This window comes from Sinocyclocheilus grahami, unplaced genomic scaffold, assembly GCF_001515645.1.
Source record: "Sinocyclocheilus grahami isolate Dianchi unplaced genomic scaffold, SAMN03320097.WGS_v1.1 scaffold1720.1, whole genome shotgun sequence".
Taxonomy (NCBI): Eukaryota; Metazoa; Chordata; class Actinopteri; order Cypriniformes; family Cyprinidae; genus Sinocyclocheilus; species Sinocyclocheilus grahami.
In genome coordinates this window covers 26,057-43,278 of record NW_015506899.1, presented here as the reverse complement: position 1 = coordinate 43,278, position 17,222 = coordinate 26,057, and the positions used below count along the sequence as shown (strand labels likewise).

The window sequence follows — 17,222 nt, the reverse complement described above, 5'->3', positions numbered from 1 at the left end:
AGCAAATTGTCATTTTTGCATGAACTATTCCTTTAATGCATTAATAATTTCTAATATTTTTTAATTTAAAACTATGTTCACTTTTGTACAAATAAAAATACTTAACATGCACACTGACATCTATCTATTCAAGGTGTTCAGAAAAATATGGTTTTACTTTTTGATGGTCACACCACGTTCAATTATTTGAAACTTTTCTTGAAAATAGTATGAAAGCTTTTCAAACCCATATATAAAACCAACATTAATGCAAAGAGTACATTTGTGAGAACTTTGCTCTTGTGTTTCAAAAAGTTTTTTTTATTATTGTGGAAACTCCTATATGACCTCATTGGGAGCCAGGTGGTGGATAGGAAGGGTTTAATGATAGGCACACTGAAATCAGCCAAAAAGGAAAGTAATTTGAGAGGCAGACCAAGTTATTACATTTTGAAAAGGATTATGAAGACAGACATTTATTATTAATTTTTGGAATAACATACACTAATAAATTGTGCAAAATAAGACCCGAAACATGTATTAAGAAATTAAATAGAGTCCATTTTGAGTAAAAAAAAAAGCCCTGGCTGTTTATGATGGAATGAACACTTGTCACTGTGTGAGTAACATGCGCAGCAGACCTATCACAGAAGTAATATGGTGTTGCTAAGAGACATGGCAAATGTCAGCTGGCCGCCTCGTCATGATCCTGTTGCTTGCTATCTGGCTCCTTCTGCCCGGCCGCCATTAATTAACACCTGGATTCTCTTTGGATGAATCAATTCTGCTGGAGCTCTGCGGTTGCCAGGTGCCTGAAGAGTGACAAGCGTTTGCTGAAGGTAGTTAAAAGCACCATTTCCTTAGTGCCCATTTACACCCTTTTACATGATTATGTTTCTGTGTGATCTGAAACACACTGAGGAATTCATAAATTAGTCCATTTCATTGTGTTGTGACAAGTATTAGAGTACTGTCTGCCTATGCAAAATTTACCGCCATGTTGTTAGGGTGTTGTGGTTGGTTGCCGGGGCATCACTATACCATTTGCTAGGTATCCTGGGTAGTTTTATCAAGTTGCTATGTGGTTACTATGGTGTTCCAAATGTTTCCTTGGGTATTGTAGTATTGTTTGCCTGGACAAAACTCACTGCCATGATGTTTGTGTCTACAAAACCATGCTATGTGGTTGCTAGGTGTTCTGGATTGTTGTTAGGGTGTTGCTGTGTGCTTGCTTGGTAGTTGCTAGGTGGTTGCCAGGGCATCACTATGGAGTTACTAGTTATTTGTTTTCCCATTTATGCGTTTAAAGTATGCTGGGTGGTTGCTAGGACGTCACTATAGGGTTTTTAGGGTGTTCTGGAAGCTGCTAGGGCATTTCTAGGTGGTTGCTAGGGGGTTGTGAGGGGTTGCCAGGGCACTTCTACACTGTTGCTATGTGTATTGAGTTGTTTTTGACATGCAGCTGCTATGCGGTTGTTGTGTTTGAGGTGGTTGGTAGGGTGTTGCTGTGTTGTTGCTAGGTGATTGCCAAGGCATCTCTATGCAGTTACAAGATTTTCTGAGTTATTTTAACACTTTTTTATGTGGTTATGGTGTACTGGGTGGTTGCTATGGTGTTGCTATATGGTTTCTAGGGTGTTCTGGAAGTTGGTAGCTCATTGCTAGTTGGTTGTTAGCGGGTAGTGGGCCATTGACAGGGTGTTGCTACATGGTTGCTAGGTGTATTGAGTTGTTTTTCACATGCTGTAATGTGGTTTACAAGGTGTTCTGGGTGGTTGCCAAGTTTTCATTATTCAGCTGCTAGTTGTTCTGAGTTATTGGTAGCATGTTGCTGTGTAGTTGCTTAGTAGTTATGGGTAGTTGCTAGGGCACTGCTAGGTGATTGCTAGGGTATTGTATTATTGTTTGCCTCTTTAAAACTCACTGCTCACTGATTTTTTGGTATTATAGGTGGTTTCCAGGACATTGGTATGTGGTTTCTAGGTGGTTGTTAGAGTGCAACCATGTGGTTGTAAGGGTGTTGCTAGCCGGTTCCCAGGGCATCGCTCTGCAGTTGCTAGATATTCTGAGTCATTTAACATGTATCTACTAGGTTGTAAAGGTGTTCTGGTTGGTTGCTAGGGCATTGCTATGTGGCTGTTATAAGTAATGTTTAGCATGTTGTTGTGTTGTTGCAGACGTTCTGGGTGGTTGTCAGGACATTTTGTGTGTGCATGCTAGGGTGTTCTGGTTGATTGCTAGGATGTTGATATGCAGTTGTAAGGGATTCTGAATGTTTTTTTTAACATGTTATGTGGTTGCCAGGGCATCACTTTACAATTGGTAGGTGTTTAGTCCTTTTTAACGTTATGTAGTTATTAAGGTGTTCTGGGTGTTTGCTAGGGCATTTCTATGTGGTTTCTAGAGTTTTCTTGGTAGCTGGATGTACTAGGTGGTTTTTAAGTGATCGCTTACTGGGCCAAGACAAAAGATACTTCAGTCCCTCCTTCAGTGTTGTTTTGATCAGAACTGCTTGTAAATTAATGTTACAGACATTCAGTTTGTGCTGCTTGCACATCTTGTACAACCCTTCCAGCTTATTATAATAAAGGTCAAAGTGCTAATGTGAGTCCAGGCAAGTCATGCAGGACATTTGTCCCCATATTGATCTTCAATATGAGCCAGAGTCAGCACACTTACCCTGATGAATGAAACGAGAAATGATGATGAAACGAGAAAAGAGATCGCAGAGGGAATGGATGCATTTGACATGTCAATTAAGTTTATGGTGTTTTCTTAAAAAATTAAGAAAGTGGTGAGTGATTTAGTCCTTGACATAAACTGCATGGCTGTCAACTGGAACATATTTGTCTCGTTCTTCGTGGTTCCAGAAAAATGATACAGCATAACCTGGCCTTGAATTGTGATACTTTATTCCAAGCAGAACCTTCTTTGAAAATCAAATTAAAGTGATAGTTCACCCAAAAATGAATATTGTGCCATCATTTACTCAACCCCAAAGTTGTTCCAAACCAGTGAGTTTCTTTCTTCTGTTGGACACAAAATAAGATATTCTGAAGAATGCTGGTAACCAAACAGTTGATGGTTCCCATTGACTTCCATAGTATATATATATAAAAAATAAAAATAAAATACTACGGAAGTCAACGGCTGCCAGCAACTCATTGGTTACCAACATTCTTCAAAATATCTTCTTTGTTCAACGCACAGGTTTGAAACAACATGAGGGTGACTAAATGACAATTTTTATTTTATTTTTGGATGAACTATACTTTTAAGGGTTATTGCAATATTTAACTTAGTGGACAACAAACAAAAACAAACAAACAAATCAAACAAGTAAAACAAACAAACAAAAACAAACACTTACTGTACATAGCGTATCTAGAGACCACAGAGACTTGGGGGAGTTTTTTGTCTTGGACCAGAATGCAAACCACCCAGAACACCTTAGCAACCTCATGGCAACTACTTCAGTTTAATAATGATCATTTTCTCTTGCTTGAACCTTCAAGTGTGTATTTGTACATTTAATATTGTATTGCCTTGTTGCAATAGTCAACCCAATCTCACAGGAAAATGTAACTATTTTGCAAGGTGGCGATTAAATATAAAATCATACAATGTGAATTGTAGGAAAATGTATGCTTTTCTGAAAAAAGTAGGCATAAAGGTCCTCCCTTAAATATAACCATCAGTGGGATATAAGCGGATTGTACAAAAACGAACAACTTAGATCATACAAATTAAAATAAATTTGCCAAAATGTAAAATAGTTATGAGTCTGTTGCAATAGTACTGTAATGATGGAGGCGTAGTGATAACAGAGTTGAGGATGCAAATGCAGCTTTTATTCACAAGAGTGGTCAAGACAGGGTCAAACACCAGCAAACAGGTACAATCCAGGGCGAGACAAAAGAGCAATCCAATAAACAGTCCAAGGTCAAAACACGAGAAAGGCAAAACTTAGGAACATGGACACTAGAAAACACAGAAGAGCTAAACATTTAATCACCAGCGATGACAGAGAGTGTTTGTGCTATTCTTATAGTCCTCCTAATGTGAGACAGCTGTGAACTGATGATGAGATCTGATGAGAGACAGGTGATGCACTTGATGAGACCGGGCAAAGGATTATGGGAAATGGAGTTCTGAGTGAATGGCAAGGTAAAGAATGGAGTGCCCTCTAGAGGAGCTCATGGGCACTGCAGCTGGAGATCATGACAAGTACATGATGTGCTGCATTGTACGCAGTTACATGCCACATTGCTATCTCTTTAGAAAAGATAATCAGTCTTTAGCTGCATTTTGAATTGTCAACAGTCTGCTGTGTGATTATTATTGATCTGCAATCAAAATGACAAGACAGCCATATGTTCCTAAGGATTCCTAAAACCGGGTTTATATGATGCTTAGTGTTAAAACTAATCTTTTCAACAGCTTAGAAGATGAGAAAAGTAAAAATCACCTTTCAATTTCAGAAGAACAAAAACAAATTTATACTCATGTGCATGTATTGTGTATGTTACGATCTCTGACAGACAGCATGTGGAAGCTGCTTAGGTCGCCATTTTCACCTTCTCTCAGAACGCACTGACGTTGTCAAAACATCAGGTAAAGTGGGGTTTTCAGGAAATGCATGCACTCCCTGGACCTCTGCTTCTCATAAATACTACCATGTATTGTGCATGTTATTTTTTGACAGACATCGATGCTGTGATTTTCAAATAATGTGGATTTGAAAACAGATAAAAGGTAATATTTTGAAAGGTAATAATTTTTTATTTCATAGTATTCAGTAAAGTGATTGATGTACATGATTGTGTTACGTCAATGTTTTTCCGTTCTAATATTCTAACCGACATAAAAATGCAGATCCTGTTGTAAATAATTGTGAAAAACTGACATTATTTTAATTTGCCTCCTCAAATATTGATTTTGCAGACTAACAGTCCTTGAAACTTCTGGAATCATGAATCACAGTTATATGCAGTGGCCTTGGGGTAAAAAAAAGGTTGAGAACCACTGCCTTAAAGGGAATTTGGAATCAATGATGCTGTGAGTTCACAGTTGTAATTTGTCATTTATGACTGTTACAGATTTTTTCCAACACTGCACCACAGTAAACACTGCAGAATACAATACACAGTTTGGAAGGAAGAGCAGTAATTTATTACAGTTTAATCTGAGACTGGATTTCATCATCTTGACAGTTTTAGCTCTTGAGAATCAATAAAAGCTGAATATAACATCACATCTTGAAGAGTACGACAAACTAACTCTAAAAATAGTCTAGAGTGGACTGATGTTACAAAAACCAGAGACCAACCAACATATTGCCTTTCTAAGAAGTGTGATGGAAATCCTGTGAAAATACTGAGGTGACAATACTGGGGCTGCAAGTAAAGCTCTACTGGATAATGTTAAATTCTCTATATCGTGTTATTGATTTCGGATGACAGTCTGCTAATCTTTCAGACTTTTTCTTTTGTTTTGCGAAAGATTAATCTGTTAGTCATAGGGTCACTGTCAGGAAATGCAGAAGTTTCTGTGCTATGACTGATGTTATTAACAGCATACTGAAGTATACTTAGTAAATTCTGTATTCAACACTGTTTAATAATTAATAATAATTAATAGATTAGATTAATAGATAGATAATTAATTTAGAGTGTATATGTAAAAAAAAAAAGAGAATTGGAATGGAATATTAGCCATTTTTTATTGAATTTATTGAAATATCATGCTTGCACATGTAGTTTTCACAAAAGCACTTAGTTTTCCCTAAAGTTTGTCTCTTATTTTCTGTTTAACCCTGTTATGCTGTGACATTAAAACCTACTTTGATGTTTATGATATTATATTTAGAGAGTGACATAAAAGTAGTCTTGATCATATGGTTCAAACAGTTTCTCTTGTAATCTTTGTCAGTTTTACTTATATTGGCCTCACCATATATGAACTTGTCAAAAAGTTCAACTCTGTTATGGGGACAAATAACAGTGATAAATACTTGGAGAAAACTGACTGTAAATTATGTGCTATGTTCCAGTATATGCTGGCTAAGATCTTCATTAGTCTTCAACCCCTTACAATTCAAACCCATCACAATATACTGTAATTCTGAAAACTTATTTATTTTATTATTATTATTATTTTATTTTTTCTACAGCAAGAATGTGACCTGATAATTCAGACAACTGGTGTAGTCCTTATTTAGCGACTTTCAGCTGCTTCAAATTGGAATTGATGTATGAGCAAAATTCCTGCAAACATTTACTGACCCAATTATCCAAACCTGTATGAGTTTCTTTGGACATAAAAATATGCATTTTCAGAAATGTATCAGTGTTTTCTAATGCAATTGAAGCAACCAAAGCTGTTTGCTTGATGCACACCAGAGACAGATCCTCTGTGAAGACCTTTTCACCTCGACATCCATCAGCACAAGACCACGGGAACCAGACAAGTCCTCTGCACAATCTGAACTGTGCTGCAGCCTGGAATTAAACCACACCATGCTGGTTTCATCTGGCCAGAGGAGAACTGGCCCCCTGACTGAGCCTAAAGTGGCGGCGGCGGCCTACAGGGAGCAGAGGCCGGGGGCTAGCATGAGGAACGGCCGGAGGGTTAGAGTGAGCAGAGGCGGGTGGGCTTTTCGACGAAGGAGCGTCCGGAAGGACATGTGACGACTCCGGGCTGGACTCCGCTTCATCCACGGTGAAAGCCGATCCGGCGATCGACAGCGCAAAGTTGTAGTATTTCCTCAGCGACCAGCACGGATCAGCTCCAGGCATGATGAAGCAGATATCGTCCTCTTTTGGAAGACCAAACAAAGTAGATTCGCTTTCACACCGAATCACAGTGCCTTCACACAGGACATGGCGGCGGCTGCAACAATACTACAGCGAGAATAAAAGTTACGCCTTCTTTCTTTGCGTGAACATTTGGGCGGTGTTATGCAAATCTTCCCACATAGTGATGTAGACATGTGGGGGCGAGTTAGAACGAGCCGTTTTAGGTAGGTGTGGCTGACTCTTAACTTTTATAATGAATATCTCTTTGGATTTGAGACTTTAGTCTTTGCAACTTTACAGATCTTCTTTATGCACCAAGAGCTTGTAACACTCCAAAGAGAAAGGAAAAATTTTAATCGCATCATATGACCCCTTTAAAATCCGAAGTTCTTTTAAAACACTTAGCCTCTTTAAACCCATTGTGACACCGGCAGCAGCAGCCGAAATAAACTGCAGTGGGCTTAGAAAACAAAAATATGCGCATTTGTACACTGATTTCAGTTAATGACCAACTTACACCAACTAATAACCAGTTTGGCCCAGATAATAGCCAGCTTAAACTAGCCAATGACCAGCTAATGTCCAGCTTAAACAATCTATTGACCAGCCTGGATCAGCAATTAATCAGCTTTGGCCAGTTAATAACCAACTTGCACCAACTATTGTGCGGTTAAGACCAGCACAGGACCACCGTAGATCCTGTGTGTCAAAGCCAGTGTCTTAAAAATATAAAATAATTTGACCTTTTTATGACAAGGCAATTATATTTAAAGTTGTCAAATGGTACAACACTGAGAAAAAAGTGTAGAAATTATTTCTATTTGTAAAAAAAACTAAAAACTTTTAAGCATATTTAAAATAGTGAATTTACCATGTTTATCATAAAAAAAGAAGGCAACGGTGCATGATGCCACTGGCTTTAGAAACCACGAAATATAATTGAAGTGCTTCTTCCAATAGATTTGCTGAGCAGAGACACTGTCCTTACAGTTCAGTCAGTGTTAACTCAGCAGACAGAGTCACAGCCAAGGCGCTCAATAAAGCTGCTGTCCGTTTGCAGAAAAATGACCTACAGCAATTAAAATCTGTTTCCTGGACACGTGTTTTCTGCTCACAGGTATGGCTCCTTTCACTTCTCTAAAGATTGAAAATTAAAAAAAATTTTTAATGTAGAGCAGCAATTGCCTCAGGAATAAAAAATACAAGCACCAATTAATTTCTATCACCATGAGAAAGCATTTTGAGCTGGTCTGACAGATGGCTCTGATATACAGGAAATTACTGTGATGGCAGTTTTCAAACTGTTTCATTAAATACACATTTAGTGCCAACAAACTAACTGACTGATGTCTGTCATATAATGAACAGGTGATTATGTTAAACAGGTGCAGTGAGAAGGCATTCAGAAAGCTACAGACAGCTAACCATTGAAGATCTCTCTCTCTCTGGCTCTTTCGCTCTTATTTTGGTCTTTGTGAAGGCCAGCAGTATTTTATTGTTTGTTATAAAAGTGCTCTTTCTTTTGTGGGTTGCTGCATGCTGAGAAGGATTTATTTTCAGTCTAGACAAGCATTTGTTTGGGACACTTTGGGCATCTTATCTTGGCCGTGTTCTTCTGAGGGCCAAGCAATCTGCCACTGAACCAAAGATTTTTTTTTTTTTTTGGAAATCAATACCTTTTGATATTTATTCTGCAACATGAGATACTTAAGTGTTCATGGACTAAGTTCAGAGTAGCATTGTAGCATACTATTCTATATTATTTCACAAGCATTATGCAGTGACATACATTTGACAAAAGTGCACACATTAATACACTGCACTCCACCTTACTTTTACAGCATGTTTTGGTGAAAATAAATTCACCAGGAAGTCTCCACTAGATTTTATACCAATTTAAATCCTCTTAACTTTCTACGGTTTTAACTGATTTTATTACATCAAATATAATTAAAAGCACAAAACAACCTATTTCCATATGTGTGTGTGTGTATATATATATATATATATATATATATTATTCCCAATTATACAACATGATGAGCATGTAGTATACTACTTTTATTATTTTTATCTTTTTGTTTAATTTATCATAAGAGTAATTTGTTCAGCAATCTGACTGCTGGATGCGCAGTATGTTTTGATTCACTAAAAATAACTGGTTTAGAGTCATTTGTTCAGGAGTTGAACCATACTGGCCGTGCTCTATGTTTTTGATTCACTTAAAATAATCTGCTCAAGAGTCATTTGTTCAAGAATCAGACTACACTGTGCTTTTATTTCATTTAAAACAACCGACTCTTTAGAACCAATTGTTCAGGAATCCGTGTAGACTGGCTAAACTGTTTTTAATTCACCTGAAAGAACCAACTCATAAGAGTCTTTCAATTTCCTCAAAAGATCCAGCTTAAAGAGACACATTTTATTTTATTTTTTTTAATATATTTTTTTACATTAAATATAAACAAAAGTACAAAATAACTACTTACTATACTGAATGCCTTTCATATATAAAACATGATGACCATGTAACATACTTTTGACATGCTTATTGTTGCATATTTTGTACCATTTCATGTACTATTTTTTAATATTAGGCATTATACAGTATATTCTGTGCAGTATGTCAGACGCAGTCATGTACTGTGAGGTAAGCGTTCCAGTTTGTGTAATTACTTTTTAAAATTGTATAATTTTATTTTAAAACAAGTGTGTATATATATATATATAATTTATTCATTCATTTATTTATTTTAATCATAAGAGTCATTTATTTGGCAATCTGACTGCTGAACACATTTTATATTTTTATATTTTGATTCACTAAAAGAAAAATGGTTTAGAGTAATTCGTTCAGGAATTGAACCACACTGGCCATGCTGTATGTTTTGGATTAATTTAAAAGAACCTGCTCAAGAGTCATTTGTTCATAATCAGACTACACTGTGCTTTTGTTTCATTTATAACAACCGACTCTTTAGAACCAATTGTTCAGGAGTAGACTGGCTGAACTGTTTGTTTTTAATTCACCTGAAAGAACCGACTCATTAGAGTCATTCATTCACAAATCGGACTGTATTATTCACATTGTGTGTGTTTTTTTTATTTACTCAAAAGATCTGGCTTAAAGAGACTTTTATTTTATTTTTACATTATATATAATTAAAAGTACAAAATATCTACATTTATTTCCAAAATTATACTAAATGCCTTTCAAACATACAAAAGCATTTAGCATACTTTTGACATGCTTACAGTATTGTTGCATATTAGTACCATGTCACATACAATTGTTTTTTTAATATTAGGCATTATACAGTATATTCTGTCCTGTATGTCAGACACAGTCGTGTAATGTGAGGTAATTGTTTCAGTTTGTGTAAATGGTTTTCTCTGGCCTAGGACTCTCAGGCCTGTCTATTTATGCCAGGTCTCTGATGTATCTAGACACTCACGTCCAATAAACCAAACCAGACTTGAGTTTCATTTCATTTAGAGCTATTCTGGGTGACAAGCTGTCAGTCTGGTTTAAGGAAAATGTCCTTCTGCTCGGAGGAGCACACACTATCAGTGATAAATAAGAGTCTTTACTTGTCGCTGTCAATGCAAATGAATGATGGATACTTTTAAGACCTTTTTAAACATGGTTTGTTGTTGAGAAGTGTGCTGGCTTAATGGCATAAAGACATAAAGACATAAATCCAATCCAATACTTGGTCCTACTGATGTTTTAGTACTAAACAATGAAAAACACAAAACATGTATTTTATATACATTATGCTTTTTGATTCATAATGGTCATTTGTTCAATAATTGGACTGTGTATGTTGATTGTTTTGATTTAATTTAGTTTAATTTGATTTTAATTTAGTCATTCATTTGGAAATCAGACTATTGGATGCACTGTATGTTTTGATTCACTAAAAAGGACTGGTTCAGAGTCATGTTTAGGGAATCAGACTGTTCTGACCGTGCTTACTTAAAAGAACTAGAACAAAGTAGAACTTAAGTAGAACTGCCTGTTGAATGTTGTTGTTTCGTTTAAAACAACCATCTCTGTTTGTTTTAATGAATGACTTGAAAGAACTAGTTCAAAAGAGTTATTGGTTGGTGTTTTTCCTTTGTATTAAGTTTTTGATTCTCTACAAAGAGCAGTCTCAAAGAGCCATACATTCGGAAAGCAGACTCCACTGGATGCACTGTGTGTATATGAACCACTGAAAATAATGTCTCATGAGTAATTTGTTCGGAAATCTGACTATTTGACACTGTATGTTTTGATTCACTAAAAAGAACTGGTTTTGAGTCATTCATTCAGGAATCAGACCACACTGTAACCACTCCATTTGTGCAGAAATCTGACTACTGTACTCACTGTATGTTTTGATTCACTTCAAAGAACTGGTTCATAAGAGTCATTTGTTCAAGAATCAAGTACAGTGTGCACATAGAATGGTTTTGTTTTATTTAAAACAACAGACTCCCAAGAGCCATTTGTTCAGAAAACTGAATAGACTGGGTACTTTCATCTGAAAGAACTGGTTCAGAAGAATCCTTAAAAATTGGTTGCGCTGTCAGTTTTTGATTCACTAAAAGGAACTGACTCAAAGAGTCATACATTCGAGAATCAGACTCCACTTGTGTGTTTTTGAATCACTAAAAATGACTGCTTCAGAATCATTAGTTTGGGAATCAGACTGGACTGACCGTGCTGCATGTTTTTGATTCCCTTAAAAGAGCCCGCTCATAAGAATAATTTGATTGGGAATCTTACTTAACTCACTGGTTGCACTGAATGTTTTTGATTCAGGAAAATAACCGTATTGCTAGCCTAAATGTTTTCTCTTACACTTCTCTGTGATCCTGTAGTTTAGTGAGGAGTACCTGAGGAAGATGCCGAGGGGTGAATGGCCGCGGGTGATTGTAGTTGCTGACGGTTCTTGTGGAGACTCCTGCTCGGTGCTGGGCATCAGCGCTGATTACATCGTGGAATCATGTCGCACTTATGGTGCCAATGCTACTATAGAAAGACCGGACCAGAGACAGGTGAGTTACATACATGCTTATATGCAAGTTTTTAAAAAGTTTTTTCAGAAGGCCCATGAAATTGAAATTGGAGTTTCGTTGCTTTGTTGCTACATGTCTATTAGTAGCTTGACAAGCTGATAAGTGCACACTCAAGGGGACTTTTATTAATATCATATTATCTGCAAGTACAGTTGAAAAAAAAAATACTTTTAACATTTGAAACACCTCAAGTGCACATTCAGTACAATTAAGCACGCGTCTTTTTCAAGGTTATATTAAATAAAAATCAATGTAATATTTAATTGAATAAAAAAGCCAAATACTTTTTTTCTATATTCTGTACACTGTAAAAGTGAATACAGGTAGTTGTTGCCTTAAGAAGCTAACTTGTTTGAAAATTAAAAATGACTCTAAAATTAAATTAAAAAAGTTTAGTTCTGTAACCTCAGCATACATTCAAATATATTAAACACAATGTTTGCCATAAATGAAACTACTGAAATTAATTTAATGTTATTTGACAAAATTGTTTTTGCCGTTCACACAGAATGCATATTTCCATTCCAATGTGCTACTTTTCCATTGCTTTTCTATGTAAACGTGCTAGACAGACATGTCTGACCGTTGCGCTCGCGTCTCAGGTCTTTTGCAGTGTCTCGCACGAGCACCACGTTTTTTTAAGATGCCGTGTCAAGTTAAAAGACTTTCAACTTTTACACGCAGACCAATCAGAAGACCCCGGAGGCGGAGCAAGCATTGCAAGCTTTTGTTTACAGTAGCAAGTTGGCATGGCAAATGTTTTTTTTATGGCAACATGGCGGAAGAGGCATTCTGTGCTGCACTTTTTAAAAAAAAACCTTCCTGAGCACTGCGTCTCACTTTTTGTGAATGGCCCTTTACAGTGCATATGCATTTTCTTTCTTTCTCCTTAAATCATTGTACCATATCACACCATTACATCTCAGTAGCAACCCTTTTAACTCTTCCCATTCTATTATTCTCAGAAATCTCTCATTTGTGTTCTTGTCCTAACCCTTGATTATGAAAAGAGTGTTCGTCCGAGCGCTCTGTGGTCACGAGGTCATCAGGGTCCTACTGGGCTGATTAATTTTATGAATATGGGTGAGGAAATTAAGCCATTATGAATAATAATAGAGTCTATTTCTGCCAGCAATAAACACTGATGATGCAGGTGAGGCGGAGAGAAGCTGCAGCCTCCATCATTAGCACATCTTATGAGGATCAGATTCTGCCTGTAATTTGATTGTTTTTACACAGGTTTAGAATGACAGTTTGTATAATTGATTTTTCTCTATCTCTTTAGTTAATGGGCTTTTTGTTTGAGCAGATGGTATAGAGGGTTTCGCTACCGCAGATAACCAAGGTCAGCTAGCATCCCTGACAGGCTGTTTTGTTAGTCTGTGTTATGTATACAGTAATTCATCAAACAAGCTTTAGCAACCTTGATAAGGTTCAGAGATAAGCAGGGTTTTAGTCTAATAGTGCAACTGAAACTTGGCTCTGAATATTGAGGATTTGTGACGACAAGTACCAGTTTTCACTCTCTCTGTGAGCTTTAAAGGGACAGTTCACCCCAAAATTTACATTTTGCGATCTTTAACTCACCCTTGTGTTGTTCCAAACCTCTATAACTTTCTTCTGTTGAATACGAAAGAAAATATTTTGAAGAATATTGGTAACCAGTTTCGGTTTCCATTGACTCCCATTGTTTGGTCAAAAATATATAATGGAAGTCAATGGGAACCAGAAATTGTTTGGTTACCACCATTCTTCAAAATATCTTCTCATATTTTGAGATTGCTCATAACTTTTTGGAGAGAAATAGCGCAGACACTTAACTACTATGAAACGTCCTAGTGCGCTTGTGTCGCACATGCTATCAAATGAAGTATACTTTAAAAAGCTAAGCATTCGACTGTACACTAGCGTACATGTACATTTTTTTTGTATATTTTGGGTTTTAGAATTAAACAGGCCATCCTAGCAGACATGTGATGTTCCTTTAACATTTAAATGTGGTTTACGTAATGTTGGATGTTGTTTCAATGTGGAAAGAACGTTGAAACAATGTTTAATGGTTGTAAAAAGGTTAGCAAAATACTTCTAAATCAACCTTAAAATTTGAACAAGAGCTGCTGAAAAGTCAACAAACTCTGCAAAATCGAAAAAAAGATTCAACAGTGATTTCAACCATGTTGATGTAGACGCTGAAATGATGGGTGGGATTTTTGCTGCTGTACCGTTAAGAAATTCCGTCTTCACATTGCATGTTTTCATTGATTTCATTAAAAAATTACATACATATTTCAAAATAGAATCTTGCTTTCATTTAGGAATATTCAGTAGTCCGTGTATATCTGTTTAGACAGGAGACAAATGAAAAACCCTTAAATGCCAAAACATGACCTGGCTGGATTGTGTGAATTGTTTCAGAAATTAGTGCCTGCTCGGAGATTTTGCCCCCCATTAGAAATATCTTTAGTCCAATTAAATTTCCTGTCTTCATTCCATCAGGCGTAAAAGATCACCAATTTGGTCCCAGATGGGGAATAGAAGAGGCAATTCAGCTTTTTTTTTCTCTACAATAATTATTTTGCCAATCATAGTTAAATGGTCAATGTAACAAATATTTAAATATGCAAGGACGACTTACAAATAAGTACATGTATAAAATATAAAAAGTGTGTGTATATATATATACACACATACAAACCCAATTCCAAAAAAGTTGGGACACTGTACAAATTGTGAATAAAAACAGAATGCAATGTGGAAGTTTCAAATTTCAATATTTTATTCAGAATACAACATAGATGACATATCAAATGTTTAAACTGAGAAAATTTATAATTTTAAGGGAAAAATAAGTTGATTTTAAATTTCATGGCATCAACACATCTCAAAAAAGTTGGGACAAGGCCATGTTTACCACTGTGTATATATATATACTGTATATGTGTGTGTGTGTGTGTGTGTGTGTTTACTTATTTTTCATTTACTTTTCATGGAATACTGGTCCAGATGTAGCGAAATGTTCTTCATACATAAGCAAGAAAATAATAATTTAATCTTTTTCTGTTTTCTAGGTTCCCACACCAGAGATCCGTGCACATAGTTTGTATTTTGATCTGTCGGCGTACGGGATCGACACTGTGAAGGAATCACGCAGCTCCTCTCAGCCGGCAGCGAAGCCCGGATTCCATCTGAAGATCTACGGGACGTTCCGGAACCGCTGCATGGCTCTGGCCTGCACTTCGGATGCAGACTCCAAAATGATGCATTTCCTGCGCCACACAGCTAACTCTTCAGTAAGACGTCTCAATCCCAGCATGCATCTGTTAGGCTCATGAACTCAATCGCGTTTAAAGTTTATGCACTCTTTTCAAAATTCTGCTAGCCCTCTCCGGCCAGTACATAATCGACTTTCAAAATTGAAATGTAGTCGAAATAATGTCAGTTGGTGTTTCAATGGTGAAACAATGTTTAATGCAAAATAGTGGTAAAAAGTTGAACAAAATAGTTATATTAGCACTCAGCGATAAATTAAAAGTTGGATATATACAGTCTACTTTACCTGCATACATGCAGTACACTCACATAAAACAATATACTATATAGCAAATCTTGGTTGTGTGATTGTTTATATTGTCTCAAAAATTTAATCTTGCCTTACTTGGAGAGTTTGATTAATGAATAAGTAGAAATAATGAAGAAACACATACAAGAAAAGAGGAAAAATAGCACAGAAACGTGGTTGATGAAGAAAACAATAAAGAGCTAAAGAAAGAAACACAGCTGTAACAGGAAATGTAATTCACAGACACATGCTGTTACCTGGTTACAGTCACTATATATATGTGTGTGTGTGTGTGTGTGTGTGTGTGTGTGTGTGTGTGGAGGGAGTATGTAATAATGTGCTTGAAAAGACCCCGATGAGCTTGTAGGGTGAGAGACTGAACCCTCCTCTCTTTTCACGCAGATCATGAGGAACATCTTCCACCAGTCGTTCAACGCGTATAAAACAGACATCGAGCCTCGTCTGAGTGAACTCACCCAGCACCACATGCAGTGCAGCCGCAAGCTGTTCGAGATCATGCTGTCGTACAGACGCGTCAGCGCCGCTTACATCGAAGAAGACAACGTCGCCGTGACTGTGGAAGGAGAAGCTGCGCGAGTGCTCAACTTTGACACTGGTGAGCATAGCCACAGTTTAACATCACCCGAATGCTTCTAGGCCAAATACAGTGTTACTTTTCTTTCACGGTTTCCCATTCCATTGCACTGCATTTTCTATGTAAACATACACTAGATCAGGGGTGGCGAACTCCGGTCCTGGAGAGCCGCAGCCCTGCAGAGTTCAGCTCCAACCCTAATTAAAACTCACCTGCCTGTAGCTTCCTAGTAACTGTTCAGACCTTGATTAGTGCGTTCAGGTGTGTTTGATTAGGGTTGAAGCAAAACTCTGCAGGGCTGCGGCTCTCCAGGACCGACGTTCGCCACCCCTGCACTGATGGATGTGTTTGACTGCTGAGTTGACGTCTTGTGTCTGATGCAGCATCTCACGCATGACACGCTGTTCTAAAAACGTGGCATTTAGAAGAAGCTCAACTTCATCTTTACACTCGTTTTTACACTTGTGTTTTTTTTCTTTCCTCTTCTTCTACTCTCCCGTGTCTCACATTTTTAACTGGAAAAACGCAATCGGGGTGAATGTCCCCTTATACTTGTGGTTATGGATATTCATATTTATAACTATACATATATTTACCGCTACAAATTTAGATTAAGTAAAACTATGCATTTAGGGTTTTAAATAATATTTGAGTTCTAAAACCTAAAATTTGCAATGCAAAAAAAAGAAGCCAAATTCCATGTATAAAGATGAACTGTACATACATTTTGCCTTTGTTAAAATTAAAATGTATTTTTGTTTTTAAAATAATTTAACTGCAGCATTTTTATTTTCCTCTGCACTGTCTGTTCAACCCTGTTATGCTGTGACATTTCCCCCTTAAAACGTATATCTTTATAATAATAACAATAATACAGTTTTATTATTAAATTACGACATTTTATTTAGTAAAATGTAATTTACATTCTTTATTAGTATTTTATTTTTGGCTTTGTCAAGCTTAATAGTTCCACTCTGTTTTGGGGAAAAAAAACATATTGATAATTTTTTATTATTATATAATATTGTTCTAGGCATAAAGCACAGGAATGTTGACTATGACATTTTATGATAATATTTTTTATAAAAACTTAATAATAATAAGTTTTATTTAGTAATTGTAGTTTAATTTTCAGTCTTTATTTATTTCTATCTGTCGAACATAATGGTTTGGGGGAAAAAAAATCATAATTATACACACACACACACACACACACACACACACA

The 17,222-nt window shown here is 36.5% G+C and overlaps 1 protein-coding gene across 1 annotated transcript in view; it reads left to right on the top strand.

Moving 5' to 3' along the window:
• Positions 1-772: 772 nt before the first annotated feature.
• Positions 773-17,222, top strand: part of LOC107572231 (uncharacterized) — a 17,265-nt gene continuing 815 nt past the window's right edge. The window contains exons 1-4 of the mRNA XM_016258660.1: positions 773-818; positions 11,646-11,822; positions 14,912-15,133; positions 15,805-16,018. Of these exons, the coding sequence (XP_016114146.1) occupies positions 11,670-11,822; positions 14,912-15,133; positions 15,805-16,018 (589 nt within the window). The 5' untranslated portion in view covers positions 773-818; positions 11,646-11,669. The remainder of the gene's footprint in view (positions 819-11,645; positions 11,823-14,911; positions 15,134-15,804; positions 16,019-17,222) is intronic.